A 23,441-nucleotide genomic window follows, 5' to 3' on the forward strand; every position below is an offset into this window, starting at 1 on the left:
TTGTTTATTGACTATTGAATCAATTAAAAAAATCCTTTCTTTCCTTCTCAGAACTCAGTGCTTCTGTGCCTTACAGAAGGATGTGTGAATGGCGATATGAATCTTGTGCTAATCCTTGTTTTAAGACATGTAGTGATCCTGAAGGAATAGCATGTAAATTTCTTCCTCTGTAAGTAAAATTAATCTCATATTGCTACTGTATTGTTTTTTGTAATAAGCGTACCATATGCTTTCTGAAAATCACTGCTGCTGCAATATCCATTTAGTTCTACTATCCAGATTTCAATATCATCCTTATGAGAAACTCTCACAAGTCATATGAAAACATTTGTACCAAGCCTCTCATTTCCCACAGTTTGTATTCGCATTTAGATGTGCTTTCCAGCACAAGAGCAAGAGCGTTTGTATTTAGCCCAGAGGAATAACTTCTGGTAGGGGTTAAGTAGGAAGCTGTTAAATTAAATGAAGGCTATTTCCTTCTGTGGATTTATAGTTGCATCCTAAACCAGCACACCATGATGCTAAAACGACTGCATCTTTCTGGTGTTTATATGACAGAGATCAAAAATTGTAGGAATAGCAAGGGAGGAATACGCCCTCTCCTGTAAGAAGAGGGAACTTTTATACTGGGAGATGCCCACTGGCATGCAGGGAGGGATTTCAGAGGGGTAGCTTGGGATTTAGTAGACAGATTTCCTGTCTTAGTGGTTCTCCCCTGGCCTCTATGAAACCACAGCAAACTAAAAGGAAAAAATATCTAAAAGCTCAATGTGGTGGAAAAGAAAGGATATTTTAGATTTCAGACTCCCTAGGCATATTCAATTTATGATTAGTAATACTACTAATATGACTAATTTTCTCTGTTGCTATTCTTAGCTTTTTCCTTATGTGAACACTGGTTGTTAATGCAATGATTTTCTTATTGAAAAGTTCCCCAGAATGAAAAAGACATGGGAATATAGTGATTTGTCTGCATTCTCCTGTGTGAGAAAAGTCTTGTAGACAAGTTCATCATTCTGTGAAAAATCTTTCTGTTTAGGAATCTAAACTTCCACCTGGTTGTGGAAGAAAAATAGTCCAAAGCTGTCATATTCATCAGCCTATGCAAATAATTATTAACAGTTTAGAAGTAGAATTATGCTGTTCAATAACTTTTTGACCTTGAAATGCCTCAAAATGCTATGTTCATAATTTCATTGGAAAGTTCTCAGAACTCTGATAAGACATTCTAATGGTTTGTTTAGCCAAAGTAAAATAATTTAAAATTAACTTATACCTCTACTGTGGCTCTAGAATTGACTATACAATGTTTTAAAGGGTTGAAGGATGCATGCCATACTGTCCAAAAAACATGATCCTTGATGAGGTCACACTTAGATGTGTTTATCCAGAAGACTGTGAGTATACTTTATTATGTTGATCTACTGTTATAAAGTCCAGGAAAGGATTAATAAAATGTAATTCTTTTAAAATTAAATGCTTTCTCAGAACATATTTCTGTTGAAGATTGTTTCTCTGGGACATAGACTCCATTCCCAGTCACCCAGACTACAGCTTCTGCATTCAGAAAGTTATATTTTAAATTGAATTATATATATTTCTCAAATAGGGCTATATATAACCTTTTGTGATTATGTTATACTCAGAACAACTATATTTGACTATATAACGCTAGTATATTACATATCTGTAAGGGAGAGATTCCAAATGAAAGAAATACAGCTGTAGCAAAAAGTTCAGTCTTTTCTGAGGATGACACAACACTAACAAATTCAGCTCACCTATTTCATAATTTCTGGTGTGTAAAGATACCATATTACATCCTTATTCTGTGGGATAAAGTATTATTTTTACCTTCAAATCTAATTTTAATACTGTATTTTATTTTATTGTACAAATTTTGAATTAGATACATTATTCTTGATATTTGCTAGTACAAAATTATCTTGTATAATGTCCTCTAAGGATGAAATATACTTATTTCAAATATTTTGCCATTTTGGATTTACTGAATATTCTATAGAATTGTCTTGTTGCTTTGAAATTGCCCTGCAAAATAAAGGTTTTCACCAATAATAAAAGTTTAACTACTTCATTTGCAGAGAAAATTAGCAAACATTTTGAGTCAGCTGAGTTCCTTAAAGTCATCAGATGACCTGGAACCATTGTCAAGATCTGATTTGCTAATATTTAAGTGGGATTTGAGTAGAGATAGGTTTTTTTTTTTTTTCTTTACTAATAACCCATAAAAGACAGTTAAACACACATTTTTCCTTTTAGGCATACCTGTGACACCTACAAAATCAGAAGTTGGACTGAAACCTTCACTGTTAATCTCTCACATGGGTCCTACCACAGAGAGATTTCCTCAGACACTCCCTGTATTTGTTACTTCAGGGAACAAATCGACTCTCATCGGTGTGACAGACAAAATAACCATAAATGCAAACACAGCTTCAAGGGGAATGGATATGTCAGCACAGTCCATTACAGACTTTTATTCATTGGAAGCTTCTAATGCAGCCACCTATTCAACATTTTCATTACCAAGTACAGTGGAGCCTTCTGATGTACTTCACAGTACAGCCAGCCCTACTGCCCTTTCCAAACCCATCCCTTCAACTGATTTTCCAATTCTTTTTCAAGCCTCAGCAGTCACATTACGTACTGCCCGCTCTAATGCATCTATAACTTTACCCACTACAATAACAACTCCAACAACCCTGCTCAGTGCGAGTCCTAGTCTGACACATTCTGCATTATTAACACCCACTTTCCTAGTGGTAGTTCCATTTTCACTCGAAATATCAACCACTCAGCTAGGACCAGTTCGACCTTCCTCAGCACTAACAACTTTAGCCTCCAAGATATCTTTGGTCACTTCTGAGCTGCCTGCAGGGATTGGGAAGAGTAGGAGTCCTTCAGTAAGTCATTCTAAGGGAACAGAAATACTCTGAAGTGTCTTTGTCTGCCTTGAGGGCTGACAGAGAAACTTTCACAAGACCAGTATTTCTTCTGGGTTCACAATGGACACTAAACACATCTACTTCTCCCATATCTACTTTGTCTGTTAGAACTAGGTCTGGCATTAGTCAAACTGCAGTTTACCCCACACCCAGTTCTGCACTGGCTTCAACTGCTCCTCAAACTCCTATGACTACTAGATTTTCTAATTCTGAGACAAGTGTTCCTCAATTAATCACAGTTTCATATTTCAAAACAGCAAAACTCTTGTCTAAAACTTCTCTTATATCATTGAATGTTAGCTCTTCAACCAGTTTTTCTCCAAAGCCACTTTCATCTTCAGTGCAAACTTCAACAACTGTTCCCAGGCAGACAACTGCATTAAAAAAGGGCAGTATTTCTGTTGCTCTGACAATAATGACTGTAGCTTCACCTTAAGTTGTTTCTCAAATCCCTAAAATAATTTGCACAGTATCTACACCAGTGCATTCTCTGTTTACCTCCCTGAAGCCCAAAGCTATGGCAGGTGCCACTGTTTCCTCCAAAAGCTTTTATACAGTACCTTTTAGTGCCTCCACTCCTCTAATCAACACAACAATCTTTGATAGGTTTGTAAGTAAAGCCTCAACAGAAAATAGGCAAATAATGCACACTGATTTCTTTTCATTATCATTCATTTCTACCGGACATTGGTATTACCTCTGAATTCTACATCAATAACCACTTCAGAACTTAAAGAGTACCCAAAAAGTTCAGATACAGAATTGAAAACTGACCCTGTGGCTCAAAGCTCAGGTGCTTCCACTTCCAAAAATCCTTATTTTACAAGGTCATTATCTTTATTTACAACCTTGTTATCAACATCAGAGCCATCTTACGTGACATCTCAGACTAAAAGTTCGTCATTGACTCCCATAGTCAGTAGCACATCGTCACTAACACAAAATATAAGTGCTACCCAAGCATCAGTTTCATCTCTAGATACACAAGGAACTTCAAAAATTCCAATTATAGACCTTGCAACTTCTGTGGATTTTTCTAAATTCACTTTAAGAATAAGTCTCTCTACCAACTTATCAGCAGCACTAAAAACACCCATCGTAATGCCCTTTTTACTAATGCCTAACACCTCTGAAACCAGCCTTCTGTGCCCTCACCTCCTCCTAAGACCACTCATATCTCTAATGTTTCTCTAGGAAAACAGAGTTCTTCGGTAAGTTCTTCAGAAGAAGATGGAATGATATCAGTCATACCAGCTGGAATCATCACTCAATCCACTACGCCAGTGATCACAAACACAACAGTGAAATCTACATCCTCAAAAGCACCTTATATTTATGCAAAAATGTTACCTAGTTCTTCAGCCAGTTTATTAGTTACTTCAGGCACCACCACCCTAGCCTCTAGGATTACTACAAAAACTGCTGATTCTTTTGTTGTCAATTTGGATTTTTATATGGCTTCAGCTTCAGTTCCTACTACCATAGAAACACAGAAATCTTTATTTACAACTGCAGTAACTCAAGCTTCACAGAGCACTAGAGAAACTCCAAAGATTAATATAATGGAAACAACTGGTACTACAAATCCATTATCACAGATGAAGAGTACTTCATACGTAGCATCAGCAGTTAAATACACAACTTCATTTGAAAAAACTGTGGATATTTCAGAAGATGGTCAGACATCACATGAGCAAAAAAATGCTACCGAGACAAAGACAACCACAACTGACAAATCTTCCCCACCTTTTTTGCCAGTAACTGCACTTCAAAGTCTGCTCTTTTCAAGAAATACAACCTCAGTCAAAAATATCTCTATTTCTGGAGTCCTGGATGTAACAACCTCAGATAGGTCCAAAATCCCAACACAGAAACCCATTACACCTTATTTTAGTGTAACAGAGGCCACAGAGCTGCAAACCAGAGCTATAATAGATTTATCTCTTACTAGTGGCGGAATGGTTCTGCCTTCCTCATCAGAAACGATGGCTGTAGCTGACAAGGCTTACTTTGGCACGATGATGCATACACTGATATCTACATCTTCTGAGTGTATGGTATGATCAGTCTTATTTTCTCCTGCATGTTAACATATATATTACTTTTCAATCCATTCTGTTATTCTACATATATAATACCAGAGATTTAAAATAGTTCCTATTTTCTATTCAATTTACTTGTTTTAAAATTCTCAGTTATTCTTAGAGGATAGTTTTGTTGCTGTTCTTACATTGCCCTGTATATTCTGCAACTTGGATGTATTGCTCTGAAAAAGATGCTTTAAAGCTGTGTAAGTTTTCTAGATAGCTAAATATATTTCTGAGGTGCCAAAAAAGCCATAATCCTTGGAATTTTGATGTTTCTGCATGATCTTACCCTGGCTTTTCTTCTTTCACTTGTTTCTTTGTCACAGATTTTAAAATTATGGGAATGCATGATTTTGTGTTTCTTAAAATGCTTCAGATTTAAACTGATTATAACTTGTACCCTCAATGCATAATGCTTTACATAGGGTATTCCTCCAAAACTGGATGGAACAGGAATGGTGTGGGTGAATGGACATGTATCATTGTCACTGGTTACAACCACACAAATGCACGTCATTCCAAAATAACTGATGAAGGGCAGGTAGATGTACTGATTCCGAGCTTGGGGATGGACAAGTCATCACTTGGACTTCATAAGGCCTATGAAATTAAAGTTGTTGACTCTGGTTGTTTTTTCCTTATGTGACAGCCAAGATACCTCGAACCTGTTGACAAATGTAGCCAGTATGTGTGTGTTAATACGGCTTGGATGTTATACAATCTTTCAAGGAACTGCCCTAAGGATGTGCAGAAGCCAGATTGTGGTTTTCGAGGAATGCCTGTTCAAGTTAACACTGACAGCTGTTGTCCAGAATGGGAATGTCCCTGTAAGTCTCTCTTTTATTTTTAAATAAAATATGCAGCCTTGATCTGTAAATGTCAAGTAATAAATTAAAAGGTTATTACAATGGAAATATGAGGTTAAATATTGGAATGAAATAAAAATAGCTATTCATCAACAAAGCAGAATGAAATATACTGAACATTATGTTCCTTTGAATTGACATCCTGGAGAATTATTTTTCTTTTTTAATGAAAACATTAAAAGGACATCTCCAGCATGAACACCAGTATTTTTCAGCTGAGACTTTACAGGATTTTTATCAGTGTAAATGTTAAGATTTCAACATTTTATGAAGAAAAAGAAATTAAGTATTAGCTTTTCTGATAGACATAACCCCCATATTTCATTTAACTCTAATTGCAGTTTGTAGTCATGCTCAGCCACTGCAGAAACTGGCGCATGAGCCTGCCAAGGTAACAAAAAGGCTAAAGAGAAAAGAGAAATCATATTTAATACCTTGCAGTATCAATGAAACCAATATTGCACTTTATATTTTTTCAAGATAAGACAGATAAGTCCCTTGTCGGTATCTCAAAAAAAAAAAAAAAAAAAAAAAAAAAAAAAAAAAAAAAGAAGCATATATTTTATCTCACATCATGCAGATTCATTGACCTTGCCTGTAAAACATTGACTTAAGTAAAAATTTTCACCAATTTAAACATTTTTCCCTACCCTGGGCACACAGAATCAAGTTAAGGTATTTCCACTGAGTAACCTAAACATTTCATTAGGCTTATGTCTCAGTATGTTGTCTGCAGAACAAGGTCATCTATCTATCTATCTATTAATGTATGTGCAAAAGAAAATAATGCTAGAATTGAAAGTTTTTAGAAATGCCTTGTATTCAGTTTTGTGGTAAGCTCATTAAATGACAGTTCTTTTTTAGGTCATTGTTCTGTACTGTCTGAACTGAGTGTTATTACATTTGATGGAAACAATATAGCCCTCTGTAATATGGCTTCCTATATTTTAGTCAAGTTACCAGGAGAAATTATTGTTGCTCATATTGAAAAATGTCCTGCTAATCAGGTAAGGTTCCTGCATTTATGCAATAATTATAACTGTTCCTTGAATTTTTTTGTGTTATAGGTTTGAAATGATGCAAAAACATTTCAATTAAAACTTATACGTAAAAGTCACACTCAATAAAAAATAGCAAGTTATTGAATTTTCAAGAAGCATGCTTAATAACGTTGTCTAGATAAAATAATTTAATCTTGAGTTAAATAGTAATTGTTGTGTTATAAGGAAATTCAAATGTAGATGCTTTTTAAATTATCAGAGGTGACATAACTTCTCAATATGCATGTCTCCTTTCTGGGTCTCCACACAGAAGTGTTCTTGTAACCTTGAATGTATACTTTGCAATATGGTCAAAATAGTAACATTTTTTTAATAGTCACAAAATATATTGTATAGCTATTTTAAGAAAGTATTAATGACTTTGTGATGGGTTGTCCTTTGTAGTTGTCTGACTCTCTGCGTTGTCCACAGAGGGAATCCAACTACTTTATTTTCAGATTTCCAGTTTAGGTCAGGTCAGTCTCATCCTTAGAATCTGTACATACATTTCCTTTGCATTATCCATAGCCCTAATTTGTGCAGGCCTTAAGCAGCTGGATTGAATCCATCTTCAGTTTGTGGATAAACCAGTCAGTGCTGAGGGGCTTCAACAGGCTTCTTTCCTTCCCATCTCTTATTTATTCTCAGAGGGCAGCTGTACACTTGAACTTTAAGACTGTTGAAGGTAACAGTCTTGCATTGTTTTAGATGTTTTCTATTAAATTGCTCTCTCGTTTCCTGGTTGCAGTCTAGAGGTGGGAATGCAGAACACATCTGCAGATGAGCTTTAGAAGTCTGTAGTTTTAGTTCTTTAAGAAATATAATTTGAAGGGACTTTTCAGCATATGCACTAAATTAGCTGGAAAGTATGTATTTTTTATTATTTATATGGAATATATTAAATTAGTTTAATTATTTAGCTGATTGTAGAAGAACATTAAAAGCAAAGAAAATAGTAACTTATTTTTGCTAAATAAACATGCTGATGATTATTATTGCACTTCTAATTTATTTTTAATGTTTTTTTCAGAGTGCAAATTCAATAAGAAAACTAGTAAGTACTTGCTTATTTTGCTGATTTTAAAATGCACGAATAGTAAAAAATAATTAATATAGAAAATTCTAATAAAACTGGCACAGAATTAGAAAAACAATATTAACTAAATTTCTTTGCCACTTTTCTTTCAAGGTGCCACCTGCAAACACTTCAGGACTCTGTTTTAAGAAATTAAATGTCACAACACACACTTGTCAAATACTTATCAATCGTTTAGCAAGAAAAGTAAGTATATATCAACAGCGTGTGTGCTCTTAAAAAATAGCTGGAGAGCTGTTCTGTTGTAGAATGTGATAAATCAGATTTAAAATAAAACACTACAGGGTTAGTATTACTTTTGCAGATTAGGTTCCCAATAATTCATGGTGTACTAGAGGCAAAATAAACAATTTACCTTTCTGGTACCATGCTTCATTTAAATGTCATTTTTCCATGTCACATTAAAGTTCTTTTGAGATTTTAATGAAGCTGCAAAAGCAGTTATGCCTGAAACCCTAGAACCCTAGAAGTGATAAATACTTAAGCTACTTTTCTTGCTAGTCAGTAACAAGTCACAACAGATGACTTTCAATAATTGGAATGACGTTTTGTTTCATCATATGATATGTGATAAATAAGATTTATTTTTTCCCTAATTACTAAAGATTTTTTTCCTCATGCCTACTTCATTTTCAGTTTTTGGAAGTGGCATGGGTGGTCTCTAAGCACTGTGACTGTTATGTGTGGCAGAGGCTGTGAAAATAGTATTTTGTTATAAAATAGAAATACATATAAAATACATCATTGCAATCTGGCTTTATCTCTAAAATGTGTTTGACTTATTTTAGGTAGTCGTGGATTCTGTAATTCAACCATTACCGTTTTCAAAAGAAGGACTGAGTATCCAGGATACTGGTGCAATGTATGTGGTTAATACCCCAGCTGGTATTAGCATCAAGTGGGCTCATGTTACAGGCATCATAGATATACAGTATGGATTACACTCTAACACAACGAGGAAGACAGAAGGACTTTGTGGTAAGGCTATGGTGGCAATTTTTTTCTTATTCAATAACTTACCAATTGAAATTTGCAACTCCCTTTTGTGTCTGTGACCAGCTGTCCCTATAGCTCTCATTGTGACCTTCATTAACTCTGCTGGCAATCCTATGTGAGAGCCTGTGAAATACTGTTAATTAATTAATAATAAATTAATCATTGTGTTTGAAAGCACTGTGTGCTAATAAAGTACTTTCCAGATCAAGTAGCGATCAGCACATTGTATCTAAAGAACTTAAAAAAAAATACTTATTTCTTTTACTTATTTCTGCCTGTTTTGAGAGTTTTGCTGAAGCCAAGTAAGAAAAAGAAAATTTTTAGTGAAGAAGTGGCTGCTAAAGAAGTTCAGGTAGTGATAGTAAATTTCAGTGATTATGGAGGCAAGAATAACTGTCTGATGTTAGCAGTGGTAGCTTATTGCTATAAAAATACTGACAAAAGTTGTATCTTGGGAAGGGTCCAAGTCTTTTGAGGACAGTGAATTAAAAATCTGATTTTAGACCTCTTGAGGCTGAGTCTAAGGTCCAAAACTGTGCTGAGGTATCTCAGTCTTGAATTACAATGATATTAAATGTAGCACGTTTCAAGCTTTTATAACTTTGACAGTATGAATGATATGGAAAAGTGTAGGCAGGTGATTAAAAATTAATTTTATCATAAATGTTCATTTTCTAGTGGTTTGTAATTTTACATATCTACTTCATATTAAAAAGGAAAATGAACTTCTTGTAGTTTTTTAAACTGCTATTAGTTTTAAAAGCAAGCAAAGCAAAGTTTTAAGTGTAAGTATAAACAAATCAAGTCTTTAATAGAAATTGCTGGCTTCTGCTTGAACAAAAGGAGAGTTCTCCTAAATCTACTGAGAGAAGGTGAAGGTTGGCCCTGCATCTTTTCCCAGTACCATGCCGTCTTTTCTATGCATGCTGAATGAGTGGGACAAGATGAGGTCAAATGTAGAGAGAACTATAGAATAGTTCTTCTTTGTGTCATGAGAACATAAAGAGGAAGTCTATGCAGACAAAACCAAACTTAGCTTAATATGTTGTGCTACCTCATGTTTTGCAGTAAAGTCGGAAGTTTTCTTTAGTGTTTCTTTCCTGTCCTCTGCTGTTTGTTCCTATCTGGGATTCTGCAATCCTCTTCCTCTCAAACTAAGGTTGTGGGACTATGTGGTAAATTTGCTTTATTTTTAAAGCCATATTGATTCTGATGTAGCATGGCCTTACAAATTCTGATACCAGCAGTTGGTGATCTGTGGCAAGAGGCAGAAGAGCTAAGAATACTGGGAAGTGATGCTACTAAAAAACACTTCTTATTTAAATGCCATCTTCTGTATTTCTCCATGCTGTCTGAAAGAATAATAGCCTGCCACACCAAGCTAGTCCTATTCGAACAAAGGACCCTGAAGAGCATCAGACTGCAAAGCTGAAAACATGATGGCAAGGGCTTAGGATACGTTTAACAGTGCAGAAGAAAAGTGAAAACAAGAGAGGAACTTTACCTGATCAGTTCCTGAGACGTAAAACTAGTATGAAGATTAAAGTTTTGGCATTATTCACTTGCTATGTGCTTAAAGAGATTATATATTTTAATTTATGGGTCAATAGAATAATGAATTCAGGTAGACAATGAAAGCCAGGAGTCTGGGAAGGTAGTTTTTTTACAGTGGTTTTGTATTAATAACTTAAGTAAGAACAATGTTTTCCCTAGATAAAGTAATTTGTTCATCAAAAGATTCTTTTAATAACTTCTTGCACTTATAATGTTCAATTAAATCTCAATACGGTGTGAAATCATTGATGATGAGCAATTAATCACAAAACCATCTACTATTACTCCCAAGGAACTGGCTGCCATTCAGTAGAATGAGATCAGAATCTAGCACCATGACAGTGAATTTGATACACTCAATAGAATATTTTGGTAGCAGTTTTTCTCAAAAGTTAATTTTTGTGATAGGTACAATGAGTTGTATTGTATGGTCTACTTGTTTTACTAAGCCATTGAGCTGAGAACTAAAATCACAAGCTGGAAGCTGGAACTACAGTGGACATACAGCTGCTTTAACTTATATGCTCAGATGACTGAGTATCACAGATCAGCCTGAAGCAGTGTTGATCATAACTTATCAGGTTGCTTTTCTTTCCCAAATGAAGGAATGTTTGTGCGTGGTTTGAATATGATGCTCTGTCCCCAGGGGTTTGTAATGGAGATCCTAGTGATGATCTGAAAATGCAAAACATGACCATAATTACGAATATGGAGGAAATTGAAGCATTCATCAAGAGTTGGGAAATTGAGAAATCACTTGATGTAACAACCAGGAGGCCAGTAAGAAACTGTACTGAAGATAACTGCACATACTGTATGGAACTGTTAAACAGAAGCATTTTCATCCCTTGTCACAAGAAAGTGAGTATGAGGATCAGAAAAATTACAGGACCAAATCATATAATAGTTGTATAATTAAGAAAAGAGTGACTGATACACGCAAATTTTTCATGTTTTGCTTATTTTTATGATTTGACAATGGAATGGGTGGCTTTAATACCCCTGTCATGTTGTCCATTGCAAACACACATCTATATTGATCCCTGTGCTATTATGCTGTTTTTAAAAATTACTTAATGGGCTTTTCTCAAAGGAGACACACTGGATCATGATGGCAAGATAAACACATTCCAGAGATGTTATTTTTAATAAATGCTTGATGTGGATCACTAGAACAGAAAGCCTCATGCTTCTGCTGCACATAACAGTGATTCATGCAGCTGCAGATTTATTAGACTAAAAGAAATTTCCAGTTAAAATATTTTTACATAGTCAATATTACATTGAGAATTTTGTAGCATTTCTTACAGAAATCATTATAATTTTCTTCTACAAATTGTACTTTCTAATGGGGATATAGCTGTAGTATGCAGCTATAGAGGCCTAACTGACTTTCCTGACTTAATTAAAAATAAAAAGGATTAATTACTCAAGTAGCCCTTTCTTTCTGAGAGATAGATGTGTAAAATAGGCTATCAGGTCCTACAGGCACAGAAACAGAATAATAAGTAATTCGTTCACAGCAGGATTGTATGGAAGGTTCAGCAGCAATATTTAGCTGAGATTCTTCACTTTTAGTTGACAGGGCTATGCTGAAAAGTTCTTTAAAGTAGTGTGACTCATTAGGACTGCATTCTCTGTCTACTAGCCAGCATAAAAAATTCTGGCAGTTTAAGTTCTGCAGATCGAGTGTTCTGACAAAAAAGATATTTTTAAATTTGGACACTGCTAGTGATTTTTTTTCCCTTGTGGCTGTATTCTCTTAATTGCTGATTTATTTTAGTTACAGGAAGACTTTATACTTGTTAATTCCCAATTTCAATATGTTCCTAGGTGTCACCACAGGAATTTTGCAAGAAGATGTGGATCAACAGTACTAATTTTTGGAACTATGAGTGTGATGCACTTTCTGCATATGTGGCATTATGCAACAAGCATAACATCTGTATTAAATGGAGGACACCTGATTACTGTTGTAAGCAGATAGCCATATTCTGAACCCTTATGTGGCTTTAGTGATGAAGTTTTTTAGTGATTAAGTGTTTAGCGATAAGTTAAAATTATATTTCTTTCTATTATTCTTGTAAGTAACATCTCATTTTATCACAGCATTGGTAAATCAGGGTACAAGTTCTTAAGATGGGAATATATTATTTAATAATGAATGAATTTTAATTTTGATTGAATCAGTTGCCTACCAAAAGTACTGTTTAAAGTATAAATGTGTACTTTCTGTGCTAACTCACTTGGTATTACTACCTATTTAACTAATAAAATGCTAAAGGAATACAGAAGCACTCAATGTCCTTTTTTATTCCTTGCAGCGCTGAGCTGTCCTGAGGGCAAGGAATACCAGCCTTGTGTGCAACCCTGTGAAGCTAAGACATGCTTGAATAAATGGTTCTATGAAGATTCTCCCTGTTCCTATTTAAGGGAAGATTGTGTGTGTAAAAATGGTACCATTCTGCATAGAACAGACTCTGACCTCTGTATACCAGAAGAAAAATGTAGTAAGTACTGTAAGACAGAGTAGTTTTGCACTTATGATAGTATTAACCTCAGTTATATTAATAGCTCATGGTAAGAGATAAGCTTAAGTTCTATGTCAGTCCTCAGTAACTGTGAATCTGGTAAAGGTCCCTTCAACAGAGAGCCTGCCTTCTTCTCAAGCTACAGCAGTTTGTGCTTTCAGTTAACTTGGCTTTAAGAGCCAGTGCTGATGGGGGAAAAGTGATGGTCATTCTTCTATAGCTCCCAGGCTTTCCTCTCTTGAAAACTTTGGAAAGGATAAATTGCCCTCCCCCACTTTCATCCATAGAAAAGCATCTGTTCCTTTGGGGCTTTTAAGGTCATCCTCCTTACTTGAATTCTTTTATTGTAATGCTCCACAGCCATATTATTTTATGTAATGAATTTGTGCAAGTCATAGCTGCTTGCAGGAAATGGGAGCTGTCTGCCTGTCTGCTTGGGATAGAATTGTTTTTTTCTTCCAGCATGTACAGATAATAAAGGACAACCCCGCTCTCCTGGGGAGATCTGGAATGGATCCATGAGGGGGTGCTGCATGTATGGCTGTTTAGAAAATGGAAGCATTATTGCTGTAGAACCTGAGTGCAGTGAGGATCCACCACCACTCTGCGAAAGAGAAGGGGAAGTTCTACTCCATGTCATTGAAGAGAGAGCTTGCTGTCCCAAGAAAGTTTGTGGTATGTACCACACTTGTTTTCTGTAACAGAAGTATAAAATAAGTGCTTTACATTCAGAGGCAGCTGACAAACTTTAGATTCAAGGTAACATTTTTTGGTTTTTAGAATTAAAAAATTGCGTCTGGTTGGGCCAGCGTTTGAGGTTCTATTCTTTATAAGAATTATTCACTGAAATAACTTTTTTCTTAGAAGTCCACCAGTTAAACAAAACTTCTGTTAATTATTTTTTAAGCTCTTGCATGGAGTTTAATAATAAATTGATGTATAGTCAATTATAGAAGTACCTTGGTATTTGAGGATGTTGTCAGAGATTGCTTGCCTTTCTTTCTAGTGCTTTGATGTGATGAGCAGTGTCCTCTGATCTTCTGCTGTTTCCCAGAAGCTGCTTTCTGGGAGCTGATCACTGAATACTAATATTCTGCCTCGCCATGGTTTTTAAGAAACAATAAGCTTATTGCTCCTAAAACATTAAGAAAAAGATACTAATTTATTCGTTATGTCTTTAAGGAAAATGAGAACATATGGTCCAGATGATGTGGTGCTTTTGCTTACTAGATGTCTGTAACCAGTGCTGTACTGTCCATTTGCTCAAGTAATATCAGTGGGACATTATAGTTGGCTTCATGCATAGGGAGCAGAGCAAGTAAATACCAGTTTGAAGAGGGATATAACTGCTTGCTTGAGCTCAAAAGTCTACATGATGGTATGGAGTGAACTTTAAGCTGACTTGGGCTGCTCTTGTTTTGTGTATCTCTGTATTAGATGGTATAAATAGCCTGACCTACAGGACTTGAACTTGTATCTGTTTAAAGATATCAATATTGTTTTTTATCCCACAGAATGTAACATGTCATTGTGTGATGCTGCTATTCCAACATGCAAACCCAATGAAAAATTAGTGGTAGGCTACCACCCTCTGTCCTGCTGTCCACAGTACCGATGTGGTAAGGGAAATACAAGTTAGGGGAAAGTTTTCCATACTTGTATTATATGTTGGAAAAAAATTTGCATTACAAGTTAGCATATTGTTAACAGAATGGGACACTATAAATGGCACTAGGAAATGATGTATGTTTTTTTTAAACATTCTCCAGTATTTTTTTTTGTCTTTGTGTTTTGTGTTACTTCTGATTTACAGTCAATATGGGGTATTTTATTTTACTTAGCCTATGAAGAACATATATTTCTTTATATTTTTTCATATTGTTTTAATGACTCCTTTTAAAACAGTGTTTTTTTCACATCCTACAGAATGTGATCCTTCAGTTTGTTTCAATGCCTCCCAGCCTGACTGCAGAGAAGATCAGTTTATTGTTGAAGCAAAACAGGAAGATCCCTGTTGTTTCTCTCATCTCTGTGGTAAGAAACCTCTAACATTTTTCATGGAGAGCTAAGAAATAGTCAAGTATTTACAAAAACAGACTGTAATTCTAAAATAAATAACTCAAGGCAGAATTCTTGGAGTGAGATTTCACACAGATCTGGTGGACTGGAGCATCATTATTCTTGGGTTGGGGGATCTTTTTTTTCAACATAATGTTGAACATCAAAAAATTTGTTTACCTTTGTTTTAGTTTTGTTTAGCTTGTATATCCATAAAATCCTTAGACGTTTTATTATCTGAGTAACAAATGCAGTATTGCCTTTTGTATAGTCGATTAGATGGAATTCACATGCGCTAACTTTTTAGTATTTAAAACTTTTTACATGTCTATTTTGCTTTTTTTAAAATCTAGTTTGTGAATCCTGTATTGAACCAGTTCCCTTGTGTAGTGAAGGGGAAATTCTCACTGTAGACCTTAATACCATACACTACTGTTGTCCTCATTACTACTGTGGTGAGTGTAACTGTTGTGAGTTTGATATGTCACCAAATTCAGTAAAAATGACAGTGCATGGCTGTGCAGGGATTTGTTTAGGTTTGGCAATTAGAGTGGGCTTCAGGTATAGACTGAGAAGTCAAAATGAGGATGTAGAGGTACCAAATTTGACACAAATTCAAAGTTCTTGGTATGCCCAATGGTGGTCTAACAAACCTAGTCAGCAGAGTCTGGAGAGGTTATTCAGTTCACCAGACAGAAATATGGTCATCTTCACAGTGATTTAAATACCAGTATATTAATGTGGCACTGAATCCCATCCTTGGAGTACAAATATACAGTTGTTCATATATTAAAACATGTTTAATAAACCAGCTTCCATGTTGGTTTTCCTCTGTTGTACAGTTCACTAGTCAAGGCAGTATCTTTGCACTTTTAGCTCCTAGGGGAAGAAGTAGACCAAGCATTTCAAATACTGCTGGTTTGACTACTTTTCAAACAGTGAGCAGACAGAAGAAAAATATTTGCAGCGTAACTTAGTCCTTTTCATAGTCTCATAAAACACATAAATTGTGCTATACATTTTAAAGTAACATCTAGAAGTATAACTGCCTAATTTAGATTATCTTTCATCTTATTGAAGTCTTTCAGGGCAATTTCAAGTAATTAAATTTACTTTCACTAAGTTTGGAGTTTAGTAATTTTTACTTTGGTTGTTTCTGTATTTTGGTTCTTTCCATTCCTAGCAGTTCTACCCAGGTGAAATTCTCTGCAAAGGCCTTTGTCATTTTTTTCCCCAATTCTGGCAGGGAGAAAGTTCCATCTTAGTACATGATTTTTCACAGTCACAGAAAGATACTTCTGATAAGGGAGACAGTATTTTCTTATTTGCATCATACCTGGAGAGCAGTTGCTCCCTGTTATGTTACAGAAGGGCACTTTACAGTACGTATCAAGTCTATGTTTCCCAAAGAGTATGGTTTTAGTTGTCTTTAGTACTGGTTATTATCTTGAGTAACTCTGAAGTTGGAGGAATATTAAATGATTCCTGTTTGATATTTTCTGAAAATTTAAACATGTTCTAAGAAAACTAAAATCACTTTTGAAAATATTAGTTTAGTTTTTCATTCCAAGTATAGTTCAGATGCTTAAGAAACAATAACATTTATATAAAATAGTTTTATTTTAAAAAGTTTATCAAAAGTAATGTAAGATGGCAAACATGAAGGAAAGTTGAATAAATTCTCATATGTCTTTTCCCCTCATTTAGTTTGTGATGAAAAACTTTGTTCTGAGCCTCCTATGATTTGCACAGATGACATGACACCTGTGAAGGAAAAAATACTTGGGCAATGTTGTCCAGAATGGCACTGTGGTAATTATTGCTTTATTCCTTAGTCACAACTCTTAACCAAAACTAACAGTTAGCTAATTGATTAACACAGATTTCTTTATCTCCTCAGAGTGTAGTTGTGAAAATGCTACCATGCTGACCTGCAAATTGGTAAGTGGTGTCTTTAAATACTGTTAGTAATGGTTTTGAACTGTCTCATGCCTCTCTTTTACACTCCTTGTTTCAGTCAGTTGTAAAGAGTGAACAGGGACAGGGTGGGATTGCCCTCCAGTCCCAGCTCAAGCAAGTAATTCCAAGTGTCTGCATGGTGTTGTCAACCATTCCTTGGAGAAATTTCACTTTGTGTGTTGTAAGGTGGAAAAAGAAAAGAAGCAATTGTAATTCTATCCTGTTCAGTGTTAACATGAAACAATATGCTAGTAAGGCTTTCCACATAAATAATTCACATTTTAAAAATAATTAATGACGTATAAGATATATGATTATATGTATCATCTGAAGAAATGTGTAATTTTATTAATAATATATGCACTTGATTAAATTTATTTATCATTCTTGAATTTTGCTGATATGAGAAGTCAAATATTTTGGTCCTCATGTAGTTTTTCATAATAGTGACTGTGAGCTGGAAAATAATTATGAGTGAATGTTCAAGCTCCCATTAATACCATAGTGACCATATTTTCCTTATCCAATGCCTGAAGTTTTTTTCTCATGTGAAGACAGCATTAAACAGAACCCAGACAAAGGGGTTTAATGTTAAGTCTATTGAGGAATTTTAGATTTAAAAGCTTTCACCTATCTTTTAGAAGAAAATACTTAGGAGACAATCTTTTGCTAATATATTTATTATAGAAGTAACTTTGTATCTCAGGAAAAAATGCTGTTTATTGACTCTGATATTCTATGCACCCCTACAGAAAATAAAGTGCTGTTTTCTGTTTTAAGAGATCAATACACTGAATAACTCGAAATGTGCTACTGTTTCTTGAGTACATTGCAATTTTACTCTTTTATGAAACTAGAGGTGGAAGTGATGAAAGTAATATTTTAAATTTTTAGAGAAAAATTGTCTGTGTAGCACTACATTTAATTGTGCATGACTTTGCAAACTTTTATCTTTCTGTACTCAGGGAGAAGTTAAAAAAATAGATAGCAGTGTTTCCAGTGCTTGTGGATGCACTCACTACATTTGTGGTAACTTTTTCTTATTCCTCATTGTTATGTTTTAATTTTAATTAAAAGAGTGTGCAAAGAAATCAGAACTAAGGTCATTGCCACCTTCTCAAATGTAAATGTTCTTTTATCTTAATTTGATGTGTGTCTATGTAGTTATGCAATGATACCCTTTTTTCTGAATATGGTGCTTTACTTGATAACCCATCCATTTTGTGTCTACTCTGGCAGAGTGCGGGAGTGTTGTAGAACTGCCCATGCTTTCAGAGTCAGGTACAGCCTCTCTGGTGAGAGACAAGTAGGAAACAGGCTGTGAACGGTAGCTGAGTGTGAGCAGGGCAGCTGCTCCTAGTCTGCTTTCAACACAAATGGGACAGCATCTTGCACAAAGCAACAGGCCTGCTCAGCCAGCACAAGAGGAGGTAGCCTGTCTCAAGATCAGAGCTCTGCTCCCTTCCCTCACTCACCTACCCATGTAGAGTAGATTTTGGCTGCACTGTGCATGGGGGTGCTGAGGCAAGCTGTAGTCCTGGCAGCAGCCCAGGCTGGACTGCCTCCAAGAGCCAAGCACATATTTATGGTACAGCTTGGACAGATTACTGGACCACAGGCATTTGCAGACAGAGTAGTTTAATTGACAGAAAGGCTACATTTTGTGATGTGCAGAATAGCTGAATGTTAAATATTGGAACTTGTTGTTCTTAAATAAGAACAACAGACTTCTACTTCTATAGTAGGAACACTATCAGTTTTAGGCAGTTTTCCATTTTGCAGAATTTTCTGAATTACCATTCAGAAAAAACTGAAATTAGCATTCCTTCCACTCTTGTTTTGTACTTAGAACCACAAACCAATCAAGTCTAAAAGACTTGCAGTGAATAGGAATTTGCCTTACTTCTGTCCTACCAGTGGCTCTGTTCATTTGTTTCATGATTCTTTTTTCCCCACTGGTAACATCTATTTCTTTTGGTTTTAGAGAAGGATGATGTATGCATCTTCCAAGAGGTCACAGTACTGAATCCTGGGCAGTCAGTGATTCAGTACCTGGATGGAGACCTTTGTTACACTGTGCAGTGTTTACAAGAAAAAGATCAGAACACAGGTTACAATGCCATGCATTTCACAATGATGAACTGTTCCCAACAATGTGAAGCTGTGAGTATTCTTAAAATACAGTAATGGGTGCAATTTGTGAACACAACTGCACAACTAGGATAAAAGTTTTAGTGAAGACTTTTGCTAGTCCTGTTTACTTAGCAAGAACTTGAGAATTTAGCAGTGATGATGTGTATCTAGTGTCTACACAATTATTTTGAGAGGCAGTTTCTAGCAGCCTGTGCAAACAAATCTGTCCGTCCATCCATCCATCCATCCATCCATCCATCCATCCATCCATCCATCCATCCATCCATCCATTCATCCACTGTTTTCCTTGGTGTTTTTAATTTCAGAAATCAAAGAATTGTAATACAATGTATGTTTAAAAAGTACTAGTTTGTCTATTTCTTTCCTTTCTTTCCAGCATCAAGTATATATTCCTTCCTTCAGTCTCCATACTTGCTGTGGTACGTGTCAAAACGTGTCCTGCTCTTTTCATACAGAGAATGGAACGCTTATTGTGTATGAGGTAAGCGCCTCTGAACAGAGATAAGAAGTAACTGTAATGATACAATAGAAAGGAGTCTGACAGGCATTTCTTAATTAACTCATGCTGTCATTCTTGCTTCCTACTTCTGTACTGGTGGTTACACACTTAGAGGCTATTAATGATGTATGATTGGAAATGAGTATCTTTATCTAAAGACCTGCCATTTAACAGATGTAAATATCTTATTGCTTGTAATAGTTCCTGTGAAGATCTGCACATGTAATCATTTACTTAAGACTGGATATGCTCTAACTGCAGAGCAGGGTTCAAATTGTAACTCTATATTAGGTACTATGATTTAGATGTGTTGAGAGCTTCTAAGCCGACATCAGGACTTCTATGTCCCCCTCTTCTGAGGGCCACTCTTCTCTTCCTGCTAGTTACTACAGAACAGAAAAGTGCAAATTGAGGCTCTGGGGTTCAGGATCTTGATGGTATGTTCCAGCATTCACATACACAGAAATTTAGATGTGGCCATGACTGGGTTCATACTTCCAGTTGATTTCAGTGCAAAATAAATGATTGAACTGACACAAAGTCCTTTCATTCTGCAGTAGGACACCCATGCTCAGCAGCATGCTGGAGAGTAGAGCCACGGCTCCAGGGAGGAGTAGCCTCTGCTGCTGACATGTGTGTCCCACTGCAGAATGAAAGGACTTTGGTCTTTCCTTTCTGCCACACACAGGTGGTCTGCAGCAGACTTTCCACTCCAGTAGATGCTACAGCATGAGGGCACTGCTTTTATAGACATTTTAGGCTGGGGATAAAGCTGAAGTGTTTTGGCTTTCCTAACAAAGGCTTTGTTTTATATATTCAGGAAGGAAGCACCTGGACTTCAAACTGCACCAACTACAAATGTGTAAAGACTGCTGCAGGGGCTATTGTAATGGGGTCAAGTGTTGTCTGTCCCCCATTTAATGACACTGAGTGTATAAAGGTTTGTACTTTCGGTAAGGTAAGTGACAATAATTTCTCTGGAGTTTAGCTTACACTCCACAATGCAGGCAAACTTCATGCATTTACTTTAAATTTAAAAAGTGGTAAGTAAAAGCATATAAATGAGCAATCTGCAGTCATTTGCTATACTCCTGTTTTCTTTCCAGCTGACAAAGTATCAGTGAGGAGTGTAAAATTTGGCTTGGGTATTGTTGATGACTGCTTTTAGAATATTGTGGAACTGGAATCATGCATAACATACCGCTATAAAAAGTGCTAATCACTATGTCATACCTTATTTTGGAACAATACTTTGCCAAGTTCAGAGAACATATACAATAAATAAATCAGATCAATAAATCCAAAATTTGATCTGATTTATTGCTTTGAAGAACATGTATTCACAAAGATTGCATATTTATTTGCAGTTTAATTTCTAATTTAGTAATTCTCTAAATTTATAATACTCGGAGAATTTTTCACTCGCAGTACATTCTAAATTTAATATGAGCTACAAATAATACTAAATATATATGTAGAAAGGGTAAGTACCATTGCTGCCTTGACTACAGATTATACATTTATTACTAGTCCTACTTATCCCTTCCATTTGTTCAAAAAAGTTCCTATTTCTTCCAGTCTTGAAGAAGGTATTCTATTTAAAAATATTGCCTATACTACTTTGAGTCAATCGCTTGAGTTTCTTCCTTGGAACCATTCTGACACCATCTATTAGGTGTCAGATTTTTAAGAATGGAGCCCTAAAACTAACTTTCTGAACCAGTCTGACCTGTTTTTGAGAGATGCTGGACTTAGGCTTGAACCAGTAGCTGAGAAGAAAACTTTTGTCACAGGCAGATCAGGATAATTCAGGAATATTTGAGTTTAAGTGCTCTTTTAAGAAGTTCTTGAACAACTTATTCAATGTAATGAAGTAAATATATATGCTCGCATAAAAAGATAGAAGCTGAAAAATATCCATGGTGGGGAAATAGAGGGTAGTAGATTATATAAAAAATATGCTTATAGAAACTAAGTGACTTCTTCAAAGGCAACTAGATCAGATGTCAACTGAACAAAATTGAACTTCTCATCAGTGATGGGTTAATTTTCCATTTCAAAGGCTGTAAAGAATTTGTGAAACAAACCTTCAGCTGATACATATCTATGTAATTCTGTTGATTTCACTGGCACTACTTTATATTAGTTTGATATCTTTAAAATGTGGAATGTCTTGAGATACAATTTCCCTTTGCATTGGACCCAGGCTTTTTTTGCTATATTCTTCTTTTATTTTCCTAGAATGGAGGAATTGTGGACTCGTATAATGATGGCTGCTGCAAGACCTGTAAGTGATAAAGGCTGCAATATGTGCTAGTTTGGCTTTGGTTTTGGAGGGCTTATACTTTCAGTTGCTGGGACCTAAAGAGGGAAAAAGCATGCAGTTCCCCCTACAAATCACATAAAATTGTTGTATTCACCTAACTACTCTTATTAAAAGATCTTGCTTAATTTGGCTGCTGACTTGGTGATTTTTAACATTATGGTTCTGGAGTATAATTAAATCTCTCAAAATATAACTAATGGAAGATTGAAACTGTCTCAATTAAAACAATTAAAACATTATCATTAAGTTGGTTCTCAAATAGTGCCTATATGATCTTCACCGTAAAAGACAAGAATCTTTCCTCTTAAAAGTGATTCCTGATTCAATGACATTTTGCAATACATCTTCCAACTTAGCAATTTATTCTGCATCCTAATACGTATTTTTTAGGTCCAAAATACTGGGATGTTTTTTATTAAATCCCAAATAAGGAAAAATTAGAGTAATACTGATGATAGAAATGTTTGTATAAAATCAGCCTTTTAATATCTTGTAATACATTTACATTTTCTGCGTGTAACTTTAAAATATGATTAAATGTGACTCGATGACATAAAGGTTTCACAATTTATGCAATTTTAAAAAGATTGAGAACAAACTGGTTTTCTCTGCAGTTTTGAAAAAAATTATTATCTATTTATATCATTATGCATGTGTGTATATATATAATACACTGTTTTGTAAAACTAATTCTGCAGAACAAGGACATGTTCAACATTAAAGAAAATCTTAACTCTGTTTTGGCCTTTTTTGTGTTCAATACTAGAGAAAAACCAAATTAGTCTTTGTATACAAATTCTTATTTAATATTATTGAATAGCAAGTTGCAGACTTATAACTATATATTGCACAGTTGTTATATAAAACTGAAGTGCAATATATTGAATATAATTTGGAGAATTAAAAGAAATAGTGATATTTATAAAATACAGAGCAATACCAAGTTTCCAAGTTGTGTGAGTCTTAGAAAGGAAACTGCAAATATTGTTGTTCCATTGTAACCAAAACATGGAAAATGAAAGGTATTTTAATGCAACAGGATATGTTTTATTACTGAGAATCACCATAGAAAAGCAGCATACATGAATTGTACTAAAATCTTATTATTCAATAATCTTTATCTCATGATATAAACTGTGTGAAAAAAATCTGCCCCCCACCAAAAAAAAAAAAAATTAGGTTGTCATTATTTAGAAAATTAGTCTTAAAATTATTTAAATTATTGACTGCTGGTTCTCTGTTGACCAGGAAGATTTATAATTTTGGCCATATTCTGTGGCCTCAGGAAAGGCATTGTTATACTTCAGAA

At 35.2% G+C, this 23,441-nt stretch overlaps 1 protein-coding gene across 1 annotated transcript in view; it reads left to right on the top strand.

Moving 5' to 3' along the window:
* OTOGL (otogelin like) overlaps nt 1-23,441 on the top strand; it is a 91,878-nt gene that overhangs the window by 60,811 nt on the left and 7,626 nt on the right. Inside the window, exons 34-56 of the mRNA XM_072923972.1 lie at nt 52-169; nt 1,318-1,397; nt 2,281-2,951; nt 4,106-5,023; nt 5,703-5,880; nt 6,784-6,926; nt 7,990-8,013; nt 8,149-8,241; nt 8,844-9,033; nt 11,252-11,466; nt 12,439-12,580; nt 12,930-13,115; nt 13,599-13,811; nt 14,651-14,755; nt 15,063-15,170; nt 15,548-15,649; nt 16,902-17,006; nt 17,095-17,135; nt 18,119-18,182; nt 19,138-19,316; nt 19,684-19,788; nt 20,627-20,746; nt 22,048-22,093. Of these exons, the coding sequence (XP_072780073.1) occupies nt 52-169; nt 1,318-1,397; nt 2,281-2,951; nt 4,106-5,023; nt 5,703-5,880; nt 6,784-6,926; nt 7,990-8,013; nt 8,149-8,241; nt 8,844-9,033; nt 11,252-11,466; nt 12,439-12,580; nt 12,930-13,115; nt 13,599-13,811; nt 14,651-14,755; nt 15,063-15,170; nt 15,548-15,649; nt 16,902-17,006; nt 17,095-17,135; nt 18,119-18,182; nt 19,138-19,316; nt 19,684-19,788; nt 20,627-20,746; nt 22,048-22,093 (4,146 nt within the window). The remainder of the gene's footprint in view (nt 1-51; nt 170-1,317; nt 1,398-2,280; nt 2,952-4,105; nt 5,024-5,702; nt 5,881-6,783; nt 6,927-7,989; nt 8,014-8,148; nt 8,242-8,843; nt 9,034-11,251; nt 11,467-12,438; nt 12,581-12,929; nt 13,116-13,598; nt 13,812-14,650; nt 14,756-15,062; nt 15,171-15,547; nt 15,650-16,901; nt 17,007-17,094; nt 17,136-18,118; nt 18,183-19,137; nt 19,317-19,683; nt 19,789-20,626; nt 20,747-22,047; nt 22,094-23,441) is intronic.

Source organism: Taeniopygia guttata, chromosome 1A, assembly GCF_048771995.1.
Source record: "Taeniopygia guttata chromosome 1A, bTaeGut7.mat, whole genome shotgun sequence".
In the NCBI taxonomy this organism is placed as follows: Eukaryota; Metazoa; Chordata; class Aves; order Passeriformes; family Estrildidae; genus Taeniopygia; species Taeniopygia guttata.